This window comes from Stylophora pistillata, chromosome 2, assembly GCF_964205215.1.
Source record: "Stylophora pistillata chromosome 2, jaStyPist1.2, whole genome shotgun sequence".
Taxonomy (NCBI): domain Eukaryota; kingdom Metazoa; phylum Cnidaria; class Anthozoa; order Scleractinia; family Pocilloporidae; genus Stylophora; species Stylophora pistillata.
Window position 1 is genome coordinate 13,796,261 of NC_142520.1, and position 21,931 is coordinate 13,818,191.

At 36.2% G+C, this 21,931-nt stretch overlaps 1 protein-coding gene across 6 annotated transcripts; it reads left to right on the forward strand.

Annotated features, from left to right (window-relative positions):
• Positions 1-314: 314 nt before the first annotated feature.
• Positions 315-21,679, forward strand: LOC111345020 (uncharacterized). Of its 6 annotated transcripts, none has more exons than XR_015996717.1 (24): positions 315-534; positions 1,304-1,333; positions 1,863-2,246; positions 2,518-2,913; positions 3,419-3,582; positions 3,678-3,737; positions 4,422-4,629; positions 5,834-5,941; positions 6,098-6,185; positions 6,411-6,501; positions 6,579-6,622; positions 7,559-7,691; positions 7,792-7,895; positions 8,211-8,313; positions 8,441-8,591; positions 8,672-8,753; positions 8,942-9,008; positions 9,405-9,493; positions 9,751-9,871; positions 10,148-10,189; positions 18,552-18,581; positions 19,080-19,468; positions 19,696-19,820; positions 20,275-21,679. XR_015996717.1 is itself a non-coding variant. In XM_088748989.1 (21 exons), exons 1-21 carry the CDS (start codon positions 477-479, stop codon positions 10,477-10,479), a joined length of 2,646 nt encoding a protein of 881 aa, XP_088605115.1. In that variant the 5' UTR covers positions 317-476; the 3' UTR covers positions 10,480-10,902. The 6 variants fall into 6 exon arrangements, 3 of the variants coding, with proteins under 3 accessions (XP_088605115.1, XP_088605114.1, XP_088605116.1); XR_015996718.1 differs by having other exon boundaries at positions 19,084-19,468; XR_015996719.1 differs by lacking the exon at positions 19,696-19,820 and having other exon boundaries at positions 20,275-21,678.
• Positions 21,680-21,931: the final 252 nt, after the last annotated feature.

Sequence of the window (21,931 nt, forward strand, 5' to 3'; positions counted from 1 at the left end):
CGACTTATGGCTAAAACAAGTCAATTTTTTACGGCTGACGGCTAATTTTTGTTCGCTATTTCACAGCCAACGGTTAATCCTACGGAGACCCTACTAATTCATTAGGCAAATATTATTTCAATCGAGGTTCATGAGCTCGTTTTTAAAAGAAATATTAATAAAAGCCTATTTGATTGACTCACCATAATCTGCAGTGCTATTACAAGCTTTTTCATATTGTGTTTATTCTAGTCGTCATTACTTAAAACAGCACTCTGCACCTGGTGAAAACAGTCTCATTGGTCCGTTTATGACGGAAAATACAGTTTAAATACATTCACGTCAGAAAAAAAGTGATGGAGTGTTGTTATGTCCATTAACTTGTACTTCCTGCAAATGTGTTTGAAATTCGCTGAAATATTTGCCACATAAGGGTTGCGAACCAAGTTACGAACTGTCGGTAACTTACGCTAGTTCTAAACCTAAGAAATTGGGTGATGGATGAGAATTACTCTGGTAAAATGCTCACAGCCTTGCCTATATGTTGTGTTCTGAGTAAGTACAACCTTTGCTACATATCTTGGTTAGGCTTTAGGCAGGTAGCGACTCATTAGGTAAAGATATATCTCGGTATTAGAATATCCCAGAGCTCGGCCTCAGCCGATTTGAACAAGAAATGCAATAGCTAAGAGGGTCCCTTTTAGCTTACTGATAACAAATTAACTTGAGAAACGTCTGCTAAGTTTTTTCATGAAACATAAACGAATTGGTAAGTGAATAAATAAATAAAACTTTTAGAGAAGTGTGTCACGTTTTTGTTTTTAGAGTGGCACTGTAGTTTCGATACGATGTAAAATTCGTTGTAAATTGGTAAACCATAGTGACGCAATTTTTGGGTTTAAATTGCTATTCATGATTGTTTTGTGTTGACAGTCTGTGTAATAGCTTTGCGCAGCAATATTATGGATCAAGGAAAAATAGAATGAATAATAACATCAGTAATGATTAAAAAAAAAAGAAAAACATTACCCACGGTAAACAGAAAGCAAGTTTTCTTCATAAAATCGATTGGTGGAGTATTTGCAATTGTTCTCTAAACAAACACCACCTCCTAGCGAAAAAAGAAAAAGAATTATATCCAACCCATAAAGGGAACATATATGTAGTGTTTTCAATGATTTCCATAGAGTTTCAATAACTGCCGCACAGACTGGTAAAGCTGGTAATCTTTAAATCCGTAATTCGTACAAAATTTACATTACCACATTAAATGTAATATTACTATCACGATGGTTAATGTATATCTTGATATTCTCCCCTGTAGCTCTTGTGATAGTGAGCTCGGAAGTAGGAGGTAAGACTGCGAAACTTCAAAGGTAGCTTGTTTGTAGCATCCCCCCCCCCCCCACCCAGAAAAAATAGACTTATTAGAAAACAAGACGAAGAAGCAAAGGAACAAACAAATCGAACACCCGACAAATGGCTTAATGTGGCGAGTGGAAGAAGGCTTCCAAAATTGATGCGAAAGTCCGATATAGCTGGGTTGGCAAACAAAGCAACAAAGATCATACGAAGACAGCCATCAGTCAGATCCCCAAACTACCCCTTTTAAGGTAAAACAACTAGAAAAAGCAAAACAAAAACAAAACAAGGCAAAAACAAAACAACGGGAATGACAAAACGAGAACGAACGTTTTAGGTTCTATATTATTTGCAGAAGCCATTTCTTTCTTTTTGAAAGGGGCAGTGCATCATCCTACCAAAAATAGAGCCTACAAATAGAAGTTTTGTTACATTTGTTTGGTTATATCTCACTGATTTTGATATATAATTGAAATATGTGGAAAAGGTGTGTCCTTGTTTTATTCTCTATTTTTTCTCAGAATGCCAAAAAAACTGTTCTGGAGATTCCTACTACGTGTTTACGAAAAAGAAAAATACGTGGAATCAGTCCAGAACATTATGTCATAAACAGGGAGGCGACCTAGTTTCCATTGAAACCGAAGAAGAGTGGGATTTCATCAAAAGCGTAATTGAGTATTACAATAAGCCAAATGCGACGACTTGGTGGCAGGTTGGTTTAGAAAAAAAGGCCGGGAGCTGGACCTGGCTGGCTGGAATACCTCTTACCATTTGCAAATGGGGAAAAAAACAGCCAAATGGAAAAGGAGATGTAGCTGCAATAAGATCGAAATCAAAGGACAAGGCCATTCTTACTGACGTTCCAAGGAATAGGTCTAGACCTTCTATTTGTGAAATTACCAAAGGTAAGACAATAAACGGAAACTATGGAGTTATTTACTGCTAGGATCAAGTTTCTGCTTCGGACATGAATTGGCTTTGAGTAGCTATGGGTGAGTTACTATCTGCGATACGTATATTTCAGTAATGCAAAAAGTAGCTGCCGTTAACTCTAACTATATCATTGCTTTATTGCAAAATATTGCTGCTAAGGGATCAATTTGTTCTTTTCCTACGTTTAATATTTAACTTCTAGATCTTTTGTGTATCATTTACAACATTTTGCGCGTTTTTCAGGTAGTGGACACAATTATTCGCAAAGCTGCTGCAAGCACGTCGTAAAACCTTGCAAACTGGAAGATGGCAACAAGAGCTGGGTGCATAATTTTACATTTTCCGCCTATAATTTCAAAATGAACTGCACTGTTGGTACTTGTGAGTCCTCTTCCGGCGAACTTTTTACGAGAAAAAAGGGTGTTAAGACTTTCAATCTACTGGTACAACAATGTGCTGACGAGTCACACGTGGCCGTGGGTAGTACCTATCACCAGACTTGCAACGCTACAATGTGTAACATAACAGAGCGCGAACAGAAATGTACCACCAAACACACTTGCTATTGTGAAGGTGATCATTGTAATCAGAATTGCAGTCGCATAAGGTGTACGCAAGCTTGCAGAGGAATAAAAACCGGTTAGTAGAAAAACAAAGCTAATAATGTTGTTTATCACTGACATGTTCAAAGTGTTAACTAAATAAGCAATTTGAAATAAAATTCAGAACGATTTGTTTTTGTCAAATCGTTTTATTGTCATTGTTTATACTTGCGCTGGTGTAAAACGGAGTGGTGTTTCCTTTAGGAGCGAAAAGTTCTAACGAAAGGGGTGCCTTTGAGAACTTAGAAGACTATTTTAATTTCAGTCTTGTCTCAGTTTTCGGTGTTCACTATTTTAGACTGGAGCACAATTTGAGCATGCAACCGTGTATTAAAAAGAGTAAGTTTACGGAAAAAAAATCAACCTATCATTCACTTATTTAATAAAGCAAGCAGACAGGTAGGCGGTATGATTGTTGACTTTCCTAATATACGAGGGATCATCTGTAAAACGCATGGAATCAAATGCAAAAAAAATAATTTGCTACAAGAAATCATACTTTAGTCCCTCTTGATGGCACTTTCTAAATTCAACATTTTCAGGAAAGGTATCATCATGCTCGCTGTCGCCGTCACCATCACTGTCACAAAAGCCTAACACGCCGTCGCCGTCGCCGTCGCCGTTGCAGTCTCCGTCGCCATCTTCGTCGTCACAGATACCACCAACAGCGGCATCATCACCTTCATTGCCGTCAATTCGAAAGTTGGTGCGTGTTTTAATAAATTGTAGTCCTTGCACTTCTCCTTTTTTTCGATTTTCAATGGCGCTCCATAAACATGATTGCCAATTTATTTATCCTAGGCAAATGATTCGCTTTCCAAACTTTACAGAATAGACATCACCAAAAATACTTCTTTGCAGGTATCTGAGTTTGATATTGACTTATTTATCATTATGCAAAATGCATGTGACATAATTGGTGACATGCAGGACAATGACGAGTAAATGATTAGTTGCAATCAAAGTTTCAAAGGGGAAGGTTAATGATGTTACGAAATATTACATGAAATCAAGACATGAAAATAACTGGATACTTGATCCTAAGGGCACACTTCTACGAAAAGGAATGGAAGGTAAATTATGCAAGGTTAATTTCATCCTACTCCATTATCTTTAGATGGTGCACGCTCTGAATACTAGTGGATATCAGTTGCGTTGTCATGGGTATTTACTAGGTTTTTAAATTTGTTTAAAATTTTTCTAATGCTCAAATGAGACCGCATGATGTACTTTGATATCTAGAGGTTAAAATACAGGAAAACGAAATAATAGTGGAGATATAGGGCATTTTATTTAACGGTTTTTATATTATACGAGCAGACATTTCGTTCATTGTTCGTGTCTTACTTCTACTATAATACTACGCTGGACGCACTGGTAGGCTTGTGCAAAGCTAGCGTAAACAGATAAACCTCCATAAAGTTTTTAACTGTCGAATTTAGCTATCACTCGCCAGCTAGGCACAGAGCACTTGGATCATTAATTTGATTGAAGCTTGTTACAACTGCTTTGCATCTTCTCAAATGAATTTTAATGTAATTACAGAAGGCTATGGGGATCTTTGAAGACTTCATTACCGGTATCGAAAACGTCACAAAACTTGTTGACGGCCGCTTTGATATGGAAGAAGTAGGAGGAAGGAGAGAATCCATCTTTAAAGTGGCAGTCATCTTCGAAGAAATTGCCTTAAATTATAGCAAATATCACCTGGACAGAACAAAGCATTCAAAAAAATTCGATAGCAAGAAAATGGGTGAGTCGGAACACAGATACCTATCAAGATTTATGATTATCAATTTCATATTTTTAAGATAACTGCTATATTTTGACGAGCCTGTAACGTGAGTCAAAATACGAACAACGAGTAAAAATACTCAGTGATCATACACAACAAAACGTTTAATAAGAGATTTATTATCCAACACGCCAAATGTATTTCAGTAATTTTCTATCGCGTATTTATTAACTTTGTTATTTGGTTATTCAACTAGTTATTTTAGTGCGATATCTATGTAGCCTTAGCTGTAAAAAAAAAAAAAAAAAAAACTGAAAAACCCTCGTAGGGAGTTGCAATAAAGTATGTATGTATGTATCTATTGTTATTTCAGTGCATGCGAGTTTCGCGGATATCTATTTAAGGGGAGTGCGAGACAGTAGTATGCGAAGCAGAACGGAATTGGCGCTGATTCTATTTTCCTCAGTATATGGTGGAATTTCATCGTCGTCTGGCTGCTTTTCTTCCTTCCATTTATCTAAAAAACTTGGATCAATATTCGCCAGCCATTCCGATTCATCGTCGTGAGAACAAGGATTTGAATTGTCCGCCATGTTTATTCCTAACTTCAATCCAATTCGTCGCTTGCGCGATCTGAGAAAACCTGTCTAACCGGTTCTCTGGAATACAATACCACGAAATGTTTGTACTCGTCTAAAGCGTTATTTGTACTCTACGAGGTACAGTTGGATGATGATAGGTTATATTGAATGCTAGGGTCAACATAACTCTAGCTAGGGTGTTCTTTTCTGAATGAATGAACTATCACCTACACGAGCTAATAAATATGGCAACTGCTAATTGAAAAACATCACTGTCGGATCAAATCGAACCAACAAATTCCTTTATTGGTAATTTGCTTTTTCTGTAATAACGGGAGAGAGAAATTGGGATATTTGCAAAAATAAATCAAATGAAAAAAGGGTTGACTAAAGGTAAGAAAATATAACGAAAGGAAATGACCAATTTCTATTGTTTACAACATGCATTGTTTTTTGTTTAGAGAATGGATTCGTCGAATGAAAGATGCTGCGAAGAAAAGCGTGTACATAATCTTCGAGCAATAATACCAAAATGCAGTGAAAGCCTTCCCCGAAACCTACTTGCTCATAAATGGTTCATTTCAACTTTATCCCGGGTTCATTAATTTTGTTTCATGTCATTCGTTGTTCTTTTCTGTCAGTTCTGAGTATCAAAAAGGCCTACCGCCGAAACGCAAGCAGATTCCATTTAGGGAAGGAAGAATGGCAAGCAAGCATGAATGTTTCTTCTGAAAATTTTGTGGATTATGGTTTGTATCGACAGCCTTTTAAAATTTTAGATGTACAATGACCTTCTGATCTCTCGCTGTGTTCGTGTTGTAATGATATTTCCATTATAAATAATAAATCACACAATCAGCGTGCTTTGATTTTCGCAGTTTTTGTTATTTTTTCTCTCCTTTAAGGACAAGTTGTTGTTGGGTGCGTGTACAAGGATCTTCATCAGTTACTACAGTTGAAACAGCCCACAAAGAAAAGAACAGGCATTACAAGGTTATGTAACTTCTCGTTTGCTGTTGTTATCACGCATCAATATACGAAAAAATTTTCACGCTCAATAAAGTCGATGTCACAAAACCTTTACGAGATCCTCGACAAGTCATTCGTTGACTTATTTAGTGTTTCAGAAATGAAGTCAACTGAAGTGCACCATTTGTTTTGTCAAAGTTGCTAAATTATCTCAATCTGCTTCACTTTCGAGTACAATTTTCTTCACAGGCATATAGGATCCAGGATAATGGTCATCGCTATGGATCCAAAACCAGAAAAATTGCGACAAAATGTAATCTTGAAGTTCAGAAACCTAGAGGTAACAGCAAAAGTAAATTGCTATCACCTGATCTTCTTTGAGTTGAATTTTTTCATAAGGATGAAATAATTTTTCAGGAAGAAGGAAGGAAGAGATGCGCGTTTTGGAGTGGCAGAGAAAGGTGAAAAACTAGAATATATTTTTTTTTACTCTGGAATTAAATTTTCCTCGAGCTCAAACTAACTGAAGATGATATTCATGTTATTTTGGTTGGGAAATTACCGAAAGCGAATCATGATACCGTTCATGAAGAGGTCTTGAAGAGGTCTGCTGACCAGTGAGATCTCGCGAACAGAAAAAAACGAAGAAACAATTGTCAGAAACTCCCCAATGGAAAGATATAAAGTACCGTAACTAGAGACAAAGTTTACAAAACGCCAGTGACTCTCAGTTGTCTTTTTTTCTCTTTCTTGAGAAAATTTGATCAGTTTTTATGTGTTTTAGAGTTACCTTTCCTTGTTTTTTTTTGTTTGGCTGATAGATAGATAGTTATGATCTCTTTAATTTTGTGCGTTTGTTTCTTGTTCATGCGTTGCCTATTTTATTTTTTTTTTATTACGTAAGGTAGGGTGTAATTGTCATTTTCGTATTTATTTCAAAACGGTTCCCAGACCCCATCGCAGAGTCTGAGAGTCAACCTATCAAAATTCAAATCTACGCGTAAAAGGAAAAATTAATATTGGTTTTTCACCAAAATCGAACGGAGTGGACAATATTTTGACGGTCTAACTGATCGATGTAAGCCAAAGTATCGTGTGTGAATAAAGCTCTATTATTATTATTATGATTATTATTATGATTATTATTATGACTGTTATTATCATTACTATCATTAGATATTTTAACATATTTTTTTCGACTTTCAAGCATTTTATCATAATTTTTGTTCTAACTTTTTGCGATTATGGTGAAGAAAGAATTATATTAATTAAAGAATATTATTATCATTATATTATTATTATTGTCTTTTTCATGTTGAGAATATGGACGTATTGGGTGGAATATGAAATCATTGAATCAATTGAATTAGTTAAAGAAGTCATTCATCCTCTTCCAGTTCTATGTCAGACGGATTTTCATTAAAAGGATGTGATCTAGTTACATCGGAAAGAAACCCGGAAGAAACTATTTGCAGCTGCAATCATTTGACTCACTTTGCTGTGTTAGTCGACTACAACAACGACTCAAAGGTAAAAAATTGATTTTCACTTCAACTCAGCATTGTTTTAAAATACAACTTTAGGTTGATAAACATATCTCTGTCTGCTCTTTATCACATTTATGACGCAGCTCACCGAGGAGGACGAAACTATTCTGGAAATTACAACCTATGTGGGACTAAGCCTCTCCATTATTGGGCTACTTTTGACAATTATTCTATATTCCTTCCTCACGTAAGTACTATAAACATGAGACTAAATAACTAGTATTTACATAACTTCAAAAATTTCGGGCTCATATCAGACTAGTTCATTAAAAAATAATAGGAAAATCAAAAAAAAAAAAACAATTAGAAAAGAAATTAAAAGAAAATTAAAAAAATTATAAAATGGTAATTATAGTCGAAAAGGACCTTAAAATAGAATAAAGATAGATAGCAACAGCGATTAAAATGGATCAACTGGTATGACATAAAATGAGTGGCATACGTTGTCAAAAAATGCTTTGTCAGTTTTTGCTCTATCTTGTTTGTTTGTTCGTTTCAATAGAGATGTTCGTCAGCCTCTGTCTCAAATACGACTTAGTCTTTCTGTCTCCCTCGGAGCTGGACAAATGATCTTTCTCGCCGGTATAAATGCTACAGAAAATAAGGTTGGTGGCATTTCCATTTCCACGCTTTAATGTAATCAATACATTTTCAGGGCTTAAAACATTCTGTGGAAAGGAGTATATATTTATAAAAAAAAACAAGAATAACAACATATTTCTCCTCTTACAGGCTGCCTGTGTTACAGCAGCAGTACTCATGCAGTATTTTTTGATGGCCGCTTTCTTTTGGATGCTGGTGGAGGGAGTTTACCTATACCTATTCGTTGTGAAAGTTTACAACATCACTGAAAAGATGCACATGTATCACGTCATGTCATGGGGTATTTTCATTTTACTTGTTGTCGATCATTGCTACCTTGATTATTTTGAGTTCCGTTAACTTCCTCTCATCGTTATTTAGGTTTGCCCATCATCGTGATCGCCATTTCATTTTGTATTGCTGCTGGAAAAGGTGGACTTCATAGTTACACCAGCGATAAATAGTAAGAAAATCACTATGTGCTAGTTTTTTCTCTTTCTCCGTCTTTCCTTTTTCCCTTTTTTAAGTTAAATCGATTTTTTGTTGTGTTTTGATTTATATTTCGCTTTGTAGGTGTTTTGACACCGTGACTGGGTTAAGCATTTTCTTTAAATTTTATTTCTATTTTCTCTTATTCTTTCTCGTTTCAAGTTGCTGGCTCTCCTCCACTAACAATCTCGTCTGGATATTCATTTCATTCGTGGTGTTCATTGAAGCTGTAAGGCGTCGATTGATAGATTCCTAATTATTATCTCTTATATATCGGGACTGACTGCTGTTGGAGGCTGCTCTTTCCTTTTTTTCTTAGGAAACGAAGAATGCCTTCCTGTGCTCGACTACTATACTCAAAGTTTGCAATCTTCCTAATTCTTTTCATTTACACGATGTTTTCAGTATTTTGATGTTTGCAGTATGATAGAACACTTGTCATTTCTGAACCAAGAAATTGCCTAGCTTACAACTAGAATTGCTTTATCTCTCTTGAAGCAAGTAACTGGAAACTGGAGTTGCAATTGCCTGTGGGGATTCATATTTTTCTTTTTCACTTATAACTAAGATAGATAACATATTCTTTACTTTACGACATCTGACATGTACTTCTTGCTTGTTTCAGCTCAACATTTTGATACTCGTCCGAGTCATAAGGGAGATGACCACACTTGTACAATCTACGAGGGAATACAACCATATTCAGCAGATAAGGTTGGATAAAAACTTTAACGTTTTACCAAACAATTGTAATGAATGGAGTTGGGGTAAAACAAGATGAGGAATACACAGTTTCTTAAGGGACTACTCAAGGGATGTAAAAGAATGACAGTTCTGAGGTATCTGCTTAGGTTCCTCTCTAATTAATAATAAATAATGAGGCGTACGACTGCATCGAAAACGTTAACTAATCATGTGAAGCAAATGAACGTCCATTCCACATTTTATACATTGTTGTTGTTGTTCTTCAGACTTGGCATAAGAACACGCGTGGTGATGATTCCACTGTTGGGCTTTACGTGGCTATTTGGTCTTTTGTTACCAATGCACAAAGCTTTTGCTTACATTTTCACCATCTTTAACTCTACACAGGTGAGCTTTTGAGTAAAACTGTGGAACATCAGTTTTCTGTACTCCTTTTTGATTGCTCAGACTACTTATTCTCTAAGACCACGCCCTTTCTCAACCATCAGATAATATTTCTCTTTTCCATCAGATGAAACTTGCTGTATTTAATTTTTATACCCGTTTTTAGTGACCTTTTATAAGGAAACTAAACGCAATAATAAATTCCCTGCATCAAATATCTCATACTGCTTACCAGGATCTAAATATTAAGTCTGATCTTGAAATAATTTTGTGTTTTAGGGTTTCCTAATATTCGCCTTTCATTGTGTGCGAAACAGCCAGGTAAGGACATAAAAAAAAGGAGTATGTACATGGAAGTAGTTATAGTTTTTGACATTTATAAGGATTTGAGTGCTCAGCAACTGATACATCGTTGCCCGTTCATGAAAACCCACAGATTAGAGAGCGATTTAAAAGGAAGATGAACACCATTTTTCCATCTACTGCAGATCGAGGAAACTCCAGAAAGAGATCCACACAAATTAATCCAAGTGGTGCCAGCGATGTGTGGGCAGTTGAATTGCAATCGTTCAATGAGTAGCTGTATATTTGAGAAAAAAAGTCTCAATTGATGCGTGGTAATGCGAAGTCACTTAGTATAACGGAGTTGATGAAAGTAGATCGATGTTCAGTCTCGTTGTGTCAGTTAGCCGGGTCGTTCTGATTATTGCGATATTTCTGAAATGAGATGACTATAATGTTAGCCCTTTACCATTGAGCGCACGTTAAAGCAGTGAGGAAACTAGTCTGGCTAGAAATAAAACTTTGGATGGGCCGTTTTGAATTCTAAATATTTTAGATGTAAACAAATGCATTTTCTGTGCCTTTACTTGTATCAGATCCAGTTTATCGTTATGAATGTTAAACACTCTACCATCCCGTTCAGTTAGAAAATCATTTATAAAATCCATTAAATTAACAGAAACATCCGTATCGATACCATTTAGAAAAATATGTAAATATTGACAAACAAAATAAATTTCCACATGTATTAAGTCCCCTCTTGTGTGGCTTCTCAGATACATAAATCTTCAGGAATAGCAAATGACGCGAGCTTTAGCTCGTTTTGTCCACAAGGGGTCAAGGGCTGAGCAAATTTTCGCCGATATAAAAACCAAGGGTGAGAGGGAAATAGCGCGGCAAATGAGTCAGTATTTGAGGATCTTTAAAATAAAACTCGGGTCGTTCTTTAGAAGGTTCTCCTTTATTTTAGTTTATACATATTTTGCCAAAAAATAAAAGAATCCAGTATTGAGGAGAATGCAATTTAAGACCCAAGGCAGCATTATTTTCAAGTTTTTTTTGAGCTACACGCAATATAATGTTTTCAGGCCGCCTTCTGGAAAGAAATGCTGCGTGCTTAGAAACATTTTATGATGAATCCAGTGTCCAGCCCATCCTGACTACACAAACTTCCGGTAAAGAGACAGCTGCCTGAAAACTATTTGTAACTTTTGTACAATTAGCATTTGTCCTACGCCTTGGACCAAGAGTCTCCTTCTCTATCCCCTCGTTTCTGTTGACCAAACGCATTAGAACAATTTAACAGTGCGATGGAGTAAAATAATGTTTCAGCAATTTAAGGCAATTAAATGCCAAATGGTTTATTTTATAATTCCTTTGAATCTCACTAATTTGTAGAATGTTACAAAACATCTTCCAGACGTTCACAAAACATCTATAAACTAAGTTAAACGCTCGAAATATTGCAGTTTTCACGAAATGTAGCCAATCCGTACGTTCTCGATAAACGACCCACAAGTATTACAGCTCCAGGGACTCTCGATTTCAAATAAAGGATTTACTCACTTACTTTTACAGAAAAAAAAAGTTTTCCTTTAATTTTTGCACGTAAAAAGGGATCGGGAGAACTGTTTTAAGGTAACCATCAAAACTCTCGAATTGCTTTTGTGTTTTTGTCTATGTTTTCTTTTTTGGTTTATTTTTGCGCCGCCTAAGTCAAAATCGTTTAATGGGAAAGCTTCCTTAGAGAACAGCGTTCAGAAATTTTGCTCTGTTACACTTTGTCAAAACCAGTCGCACTCTAATAAAATTGTCACACTTTTCAATAAAAAGTTGTCACACTTTGTCGGAAATAACTGACCATTACACCTTCTTATATAGTAAATTGTCGCCCTTTGTAATAAACTTCGTATAAATGATCAGAGGAGGAGTAGACCCAACGATCAAACATCATCCTTGTCAATGTTGATATTAATAACAATAAAGATAATGATAATGATGATAATGATGATCATAATAATAATGGTAGAGGTAACAATTATGACGATGATAATTCTCCAATTCTGCTCTCCATTAGTGTTTTTCATGCAGACATTCTAACGCTTTAACTCAAAACTGTAAGAGATCGAAGTTGATCAGACAGACCTCCAGAATAGAAACTGCCGCCTGGCAGACTTTCAGAAGCCTTCGTAAAAGTATCATTTTCCAAAAACTTGGACCAGGAGTCTCCTTCTATTTTCTCTCATTTTCTCTTGAGTTGATCACACATATTAGTAGTAGTAGAGGAGTTTAGCCGTGAGAGGAAGCAAAATAATGTAGCAGCAATTGTAATGCCAAAGAAATCTTGATTGACTAATTTTCATGGCTACCTATATTTTATAATAAATTCTTAATCCAAATTTGAAAATCAACTGCGAAATGCAGGGGTCATGCCTCCCATTGGTGAAAAGCATACTCATGTTTGAAAAATTTTTGGTGATTTGAATTTTGGTGTTCGATCGACTAGTACCAAACTATGAGGACTTTCTCTTTCACTACTGCTGGATAAAGATGGTGATAAATGGAGATTGTTTCGTGAAAAGTGCACACGAACGATTTCCATTGACGAGTTTCGATGCATCAAAAAAGACGATCGAGTAAACGTTGCGAACGAGAAGTTTTTGATGCATCGCAACGATGGTATGATGTTTTTTATTCATAAAAACTGACATGCATTTCAAAGATTGGAAGTGAACTACTGAGAAAATTCATCGTTCGTCTAATCAGGGACACGAACGATAGTTACTTCATAATATAAATCTCAGTGTGTATGAAATAAAAAACGGTATTTAAATCTTTATATCTGTTGCTTCTTTATATATGCTGTAGTATAATCCCTCTCAGGTAACATTGTCTCTACTTTGACAAGCCAGCCATGAAAAGAGGTTCTTCTTGACTTTATCAATTTGTAAACCAACCCTTTTCCACATGAAATGTGAAATGTGTTAAATACTGAATACACGTTAAGTGAAGGGAAAATGTGCCATTTGTTTAAGTCTAGCAGCTGTCACTGAGTTCGTCTCCGACGACTGCGTGACATAGGTTTGCTGTTAAAACAAACCCCAATCTTGTAGGAATTTATGCCAAACGCTTCAACAAGGTATTTTGGAAGAACGTTTTGCTTTATTATCACGTATAAAGTAAAGTTTTGTATATAAGTTAGTACATCTATAAACACAGGCGGCCCAAGCGCTCTGTGTGTGATTTTCAGGTCTAAATAAAGTTCATTAACGGCGATAACTAACATATTTTAAAAGATCTAATTTTAAGCATATGTGTGGGCCGTTAGAAGGAAAAATTATAAAAAAATTAATTAAAAAAATAGAAGGATAAGTAGAGCAAGGAATAAAACTTGTGAGGTCTCCTTACCTTTTTTCCTTAGCCGCTTTATTGTCAACGATCGTTTTACGCTGTTTTGGCGACTTTCTTTGTAACGCGTGTGGTGCTAAAGCGCCTCGGGTCGAGTTGCACGCACGACTCCCCAAACGGTGTTGTTAGACGATGGGGCAAAGTTAACAATTTTCCTCGTGATCCCCTCGAGATTCAAATAGATAGACACATGGATAGCCTTTATTTGAAAACGACGAGTATTAAATCTATATGAGCTTGTGGGGTCGTTTGCAATGAACTAATCACTAAATGTACTAAAAACTAAAACCTAGGGGTACGTAGAGGACATCTAAACTTAAACCAGCGGTGCTTACGAATGTGGAATTGTAAACATAAATTGAAATATGAGCAAAGTCATCTTTTTTAAAATTACAAGTGGATGCGGACGTTATCTCAAAACTGAATTCAATAAAATTAACTAGAGATTTAAGCTTTAGCCTGAGGTCACCATATGGAATATTTTTAGTCAGGGCACTACAATTGTTAGTTACTGCATTCCACAGGACCGAGCCTCTAAACGCGACAGAGTCCTTATAATAGCCCGTGTTGAAGCGTGGAATAATTATGGAAGTGCAAACCCGAGTTGAATAATTTGTGGCCCGCTTCTTAAAAATCAGATCGATTAGTATAGCAGGTAGCCTATTGTGGAAAGCTTGATGAAAACAGATAAAAATGTCTGATTTATAATAAATAGACAGAGTCGGCCATTGGGCCCGTTGTATGACATCACCATGCCGTGTCAATCGGAAAATTTAAAATAAGTTTAACAGCCCTACAATGAAGTCTTTCCAGGGATCGGACTGAAATGAGTCAGAATTGCTGCAAGATCCCCATAGTATAGGACCATAAGTCACTGAAGGCAAAATGACCTTAGAATAGAGATTCTGACGAACGGTACCGGTCCCAGGGAGAAATCTCGACTTCTTAAGTAATCCTAGTTTTTTATCAAATGATTTTTTTAAGTTCCAGCATATGCGGAGTCCAGGTTAGTTTCTAATCGACGGTCATTCCCAGTAATCGTGATTTCGATACCCATTCAATTGTAGAGTTTTCAATGAAGATCGGGGGGATGTTAACCGGGGCATTTCTTCTAGAGATTAGCATGGCCTTACTTTTACTCGGGTGAGGTGTTAATCCTATTAGTGAGGCACCACTCGTTTAGTTCACGGAGTGCAGAATTTAACTGGGCAATCCTTTTTTCTTCTGTGTCGCTTATGCAGTAAACCGTTGTGTCGTCGGCAAACATGTAAACGCATCCGGAAGACACAGAGGACGGGAGATCTTCGTGAAAAGAGTGAAGAGCGTTGGCCTCAAAACGGACCCTTGAGGAATTTTATTTGATCAGATGCACTATAATATTCGAATCCCGTAGTAAGGGAAAAAGGATTACGTATACCTACAAAGCGATTTAGCCAGAATAAGTGGTAAAACGGAGCGGTTCTCGGATCGATGCAACGGAATTTGGAAACTTTTGCCACTGGAACGGGTAGGTAGTAGCTAAGCGCTCTCGCGGGTGGAAATTTTAGGGAGATCGGTCGGCTTTTGTGAAATTTATCGGCTTTCGAGAGGCGGCGGTTGGTCTCCGGGACCGGTTGAAGTTTCCAGCCTTGAGGTTTTTTATGCACAGTTCACCGGTATCACCACACGCGTTACATAAAAAGTTGCCAAAACAGCATTAAAAGGACCGTAAGCGACAAAGCGGCCACGGAAGAAAGGTATAGAGACTTCATACGATATATTCCTCGTTTTTATTATCCTTTTTTTTTTCCTTGATCTATTTTATAATTTTTCCTATTATACAGTTGACTGGTGACACCGCACGCGTTGCAGAGAAGGTCGCCAAAACAGCGTTAAAACGACCGTTGGCAACAAAGCCGCTGCGAAAAAAAAAAAGGTAAAGAGACTTTATACGTTTTAGTCCTCGCTTTTATTATTCTTGTAAATTTTTCTTAATTTGTCGTTTTAGTACATACGCTTAAATTTCGATCTTAATATGTTAGTTATTGCCGTTAACGAGCTTTAGACCCCAAAATCACACACACTCACGTGCAACCCATAATTGATATCGGGAATTATGGACTCTCAAGCGTTTTAATACATAATGTTACATACTATTACATAATACTACCCACGAGATTACTGAGGTATCCTGTAATTTTACAAGTTATTTAGGGTCATTGCCACATTGAAGGTAATACTAGAAACAGTGATCATGAAAAGCTATTAATGATGATAATTGTAATAATAAGGAAATGTCCTCTAACATATTGTTACTTACTAATTGAAAGAATAACCAAGTATGAGCTAGATTATCTTGAGTAGCTCAAGAGAGGATATAACAAAACTAAAGAAATCGTGAAAGTAAGTATGAGCAATATTTCGTCCAATTTGGATGTAAATCACTTTCATATTCCCGCACTATTTAGGCTTGAAAATCTAAGAGACGTGTTAGTGGCTTTTATTCTGGCTTTTTATTACAAAGGGAATTAAACTCGAGAACTTCTGAATGATCAATAGGGAACAAAATGAATAAGTAAATAGATATATGGAAATAGCGGAAGAGATATATTTGGACTTCCTTCATAAAGGTATGCTATATTTGATACAATGCTAAGCGATTTGAAGACAATTAGCCGCAATGAGACAATTATTCAGTTTTGAAAATGAAGTGGTCTTTGTTATTCCCGATAGTTGTGTCTTGACTTAAAGAACAACATCTTTCATCATTGATACCATCAAGTGTTCTTGGAACACAACAGCTTAGTGACCAACCCCGTGAGGTTGTCGAGGTTGCTATGACAACATGTCACCTGGGAGTTGCAAATATGGTTTCCTTCGCGCAAAATAAAATTCGTCGTTTAATAATCCATCAGCCGTTTTACTGTATGTATTAAGCTACTGTTTCCACGACTTTCATTTGACTCATTTAAACAATGTTACAAAACATTTTCTAGACGTTCAGCTCCTCCCTGTGGCAATAAAATAGTGCCAATACAATACAATACTTTATTTACCCACGCTACATCTAGGAGTGATTAAAAACTCGTTAAAACATGTTAAAATGTTAAAAATGTTAAAATGTTAAAACATTAAGAAAGCTACCCTCGACTCTTTCCGAAAAAGCCTTCCTCTTTTTGCCCAGGAGAAGGGATTGGGATACAAGCCTATAAAATAATTTTATATTCTCGAGTTTTCTCTATTGCATCACCGAAGCCAAAAGATCGTCTTTTAATGAAACCGCCTGGAAGTTCTCAGTGTGGAACTTTTTAATAATTGTCGGGCTTTGTGATAACACTTGTCGCATTTCTTAATAAAAAAGCTGTTGCGTCTGACGTTTAACCTCTTTGAAATGCAAATCAAGTAATCGAACTAAAACGGAGAAAAGTTTTTTGAGTCAGGTTATTGTGTGGTAGAATTTAATGAATACTTGCATGAACATATTACCGAATCAGTCCCTCCGGCGAAGTCAGTGATAATTCAGTTTCGACGAGTAGCTTCATCTTTCTTGATCAATAGATGATAATGGTTTTCATTCCTGCAGGTGTACAGATGCATTAACATCCGGTGGGCAAGATGGCTTTTGCGACTAACCGTTGAAGTTTGGCCATTTTATGGCATACGTTTAACTGTTTTTTTTCCATCTCGTTAAAAAGAAAAATCTTTAATTTGAACATTTTTGTTCGACTTATGGCTAAAATAGGTCAATTTTTTTATGCCTGACGGCTAATATTTTTTGCTATTTCACAGCCAACGGTTAATTGTAATGTGACTCTGCTAATTCATTAGAAAAATACTGTTTTAAGCGAAGCTCATGAATTAGTTTTTAAAATAAATAAAAGCTTATTTTAGTGACTCACAATAATCTGCCGTACTATTACAAGCTTTTTCATATCGTGTTCTTCCAAGTCGTTACTGCGTAAAACGGCACTCTGCACCTGGTAAAAACAATCTGATTGGTCCTTTTATGACGGAAAAAAATACAGTTTAAATACACTCACGTCAGAGAAAAAAAGCGATGGAGTCTTGTTTTGTCTATTAACTTGTACCTCCTGCAAACGAGTTTGAAATTCGTCTAAAAACTTGCAGCACAAGGGTTGCGAACCAAGTCACGAGCCGTTGGTAACTTATGCGTGTCTTACACCTGAAAAATTGGGTGGTGAATAAGAATTAATTTGGTAAAATGTTAACAGCCCTGTCTATACGTTGTGTCCCGAGTGAGTACAAGCTTTGCTACGTTTCTTGGTTAACCTTTAGGCAGGTAGCGACTGATTTGGTAAAGATATCTCAGTATTAGAATATCCCACAGCCCGGCCTCAGCCAAAATGAACTAGAAAAGCAATAGTTAAGAGGGTCTGTTTTGACTTATTGATAATTTAACAAATTCACCTGAGGAACGTCTGCTTATTTTTATCTTGGAAGATAAATGAGTTGGTAAATGAATAAATGAATAGGAGAAGTGTGTGACGATTTTTTTGGAATGGTACTTTAGTCTCAATGCAACATTGGTCAAATAAGAATTAAACTATAGAAAAGCAATTTTTCGGTTTTAAATTGTTATTCATGATTGTTATTCATGATTGTTATGTTTTGACGGTCTGTGCAACAGCTTTGGCAACGATATTAAGTGTCAAAGGAAGAATAGAATAAATAGTAACAATAGTAATGACAAAAGTAGGAAACATCACCTACGGTAAACAGAAGGCAAATTTTCTTTATGAAAGAAAGTAGAAAAAGTTAATTCCAACCCTTGAAGGGAAAATATTTCGATTTTTCAATGTTTCCGTCGTTTCCTTGATTCAGATGAATTCAAACGTCTTAGTTTAACACACCCTAACTAAATTTTTAAATTAGCCACACAAACTGGTCAAACTGGTGATCTTTTATCCGTGATTCGTACAAAATTACTTTAGCATATTAAGAGTAATATTACTACTATCGTGGTAAATGTATCTTTTAACATTCTCTCCTGTAGTTCTCGTGATAGTGAGTTTTAAAGGAGCTGGTAAGTCTGCAAAGTTGGCTTATTTCTAACATTTCCTCCTCAAAAAACATTGACCTGATAGAAAGCAAAAACCATCAAAACAAAGAAGCAAACTAATAATGAAAATAAAATTAAAATGAGGAACAAAATCGAACATCCCAAGAATAGCTCATTAATCTGACGTGTAAAAGACGACCTTACGTCACAGCACAACTGATGCAAAAGTCAGATGTATGTGAGTGTTGGCAAACAAAAAAGCAAAGATCGTCGAAAAAAAGTTATCTTGGAGATCCCCAATCTACCACTTATAGGTTAAAATCACTAAAAAAAACAAAACAAGAATAAACCCAGATATAAAAAACAACGACAACCACAACAGAGATAGTTTTAGGCTACATATTCTGAGCAGAAGTCATCTCTTTATTTGTGAAGACATAAATAGATTTCTAATTGATTTTGATATGAAGTTTTCAACATGTCAAAAGTGTTTGTTCTTGTTTTTAATTCCACTTTTCTAAGAAAGCCAAAGAAACCATAACCGTACTGAAGGTTCCTGCTACGTGTTTGAGAAAGAAGAAAATACATGGAAGGAGGCCAGAACATCTTGTGAACAACAGAAAGGCGCCCTAGTTTCCGTTGAAACCGAAGAAGAGTGGGATTTCATCAAAGGCTTACTAAAAAATTACACTAATCAAAACAGTACCACTCGGTGGCAGGTTGGTTTGGAAAAAAAGGCTGGTAGGTGGATCTAGGTGACGGGAAGACCTCTTACCATTTGCAAATAGGGACAAAACCAATCAAATGGAAATGGAGATGTAGCTAGTATAACACGCATGGAAAAGAACCATACTATTCTTTCGTACGTTCCAAGGATTACGTCTGGACCTTTATTTGTGAAATTACTGAAGGTAAGATAATAAACTGAAGCTATGAAGTATTTGAATACCAGGATCCAGTTTTCTACCTCGGACTGAATTGGCTTTGAGTAGCTATATGTACGATTCGTATTTTTCAGTAATGCGAAAATTAGATGCCGGTAACTTTTAATAAGCAATGAGGCGTACGTCTTCATCTAAAACGTTCACTAATCATGTCAAGGAAATGAACGTCTATTCTACATTTTATACATCTTCAGACTTGGCATAAAAACATGCGTGGTGATGATTCCACTGTCGGGCTTTACGTGGCTATTTGGTCTTTTGCTACCAATGCACAAAGCTAGCTTTCGCGTACATTTTAACCATCTTTAACTCTACACAGGTAAGCATGTGAGTAAAACTGTCGAACATCAGTTTCCTGTGTTCGTATTTGAATGTTCAGACTGCTTATTCTCTAAATCCACGCCCTTTCACAACCGTCAGATAATATTTCTCTTTTCCCTCAGATGAAACTTGTTCCAGCTCATTTCTATACCCTTTTTAATAACTTTTTATAAGGAAACTAAACGCAATAATAAATTCCCTGAGTCAAATATCTCATACGACTCTCTGCCACTGCTTACCAGGAACTAAATATTAAGTTTGATATTGAAATGATTTTCTGTTTTAGAGTTTCTTAATTTTCGCCTTTCATTGTGTGCGAAACAGTCAGGTAAGGACATAAAAAAAGAAAAGAAAATGAGGATGTACATGAAAGGAATTATAATTATCGACATAAATAAGGATTTGAGTGCTCAGCAACTGATATTTTGTTGCATGTTCATTAAAATCCACAGATTAGAGAGCGATTTAAAAGGAAGGTGAACACCATTTTTCCATCTACTGCAGATCATGCAAACTCTATAAAGAAATCCACACAAATTAATCCAAGTGGTGCCAGCGATATGTGGGCAGTTGAATTGCAGTCTTTCAATGAGTAGCTGTATATTTAATTTGATAAAAAAGTCTCAATTGATGTGTGGTAATGCGCAGTCACTTAGTATAACAGAGTTCATGAAGGTAGATTGATGTTCAGTCTCGTTGTGTCAGTTAAGTTAGCCGGCGCCTTCTGATTATTGCGATATTTCTGAAATGAGATAACTACTTGATAAAGTTAGCCCTTTACCACTGAGCGCGCGTTAAAGTAGTAAAGAAAATAGTTTGGCTAAAAATGAAAAAAATTCAGATGTGCCCTTTTGCCTCCTGAGTATTTTAGATGTAAAAAAACGCATTTTATTTGTCTTTGCTTGTATCAGATCCAGCTTATCGTTATGAATGTTAAACACTCTACCATCCCGTTCAGTTAGAAAATCAGTTATAAAATGAATGACATTAACAGAAATATCCACATCGACACGATTTAGAAAAATATGTAAATACGGACAAACTAAAAATAAATTTTCATATGTATTAAGTCGCTTCTTGTGTGGCTTCTCAGAGACATAAATCTTCAGGAATAGCAAATGACGTGAGCTGTAGCTCGTTTTGTCCACAAGGGAAGGAGGGCTGAGCAACGTTTCGTCGATATAAAAACCAAGGGTGGGAGAGAAATAGCGCGGGAGATGAGTCATCAGTATTTGAGGATCTTGACGCTAAAACTCGTGTCGTTCTTGAGAAGGTTCTCCTTTACTCTAGTTTCTAAATATTTTGCCAAAAAAAGAAAAATTCTGGTATTTAGCAGAATGCAATTTAAGACCCAAGGCAGCATGATTTTCAAGCTTCTTTTGAGCTTTATGCAATAAAATATTTTCGGGACGTCTTCTGAAATGAAGTGCTGCGTGCTAAGAACCTTTTTATGACGAATCCAGTTTCCAGCCCATCCTCATATAGCTGGGAATGAAAAAAAGCATTGTTTTGTGTCTGTGTGTTTGGAAATCAGGAACTGGACACGGACGGTGAACGGAGATTCAGGGCGTCTGACAGTATGAAGCTTTTATTCAAACTGTGGGAGAGCGTAGCTGACCAGACAAATTTTCGAAAAACAGACAGCCGCCTGAAAACTATCTGTAGCTTTTGTGAAATTAGTATTTGTCCTAAGGCTTGGACCAATAGTCCCTTTCTCTGTTCCCTCATTTCTCTTGACCAAACGAATTAGAACAGTTTCACAGTGCGAGGAGGTTAAATAATGTTTTAGCAATTGAAGACAATTGCAATGCCAAATGGTCTATCTTCTAATTGCTTTGAATTCCCCCGATTTGTAGAATATCGCAAAACATCTTCTAGACGTTCACACAACATCTATAAACTAAGTTAAACGATCGAAATATTGTAGTTTTCAAGACGTTTAGCTAATTTCACCTTATAGATAGATATTTTTGCTATTTTTTATTTTTTAAATATTATTTTTTGAATAAAATAGTGAGCAGCACTTCTGCAAACAGTAGTTGCAAAGCTTCTTTATTCCCCGACGCGTTTCGTCTAACTGTCATAGACTTCTTGGGGAAGTTTTACAAG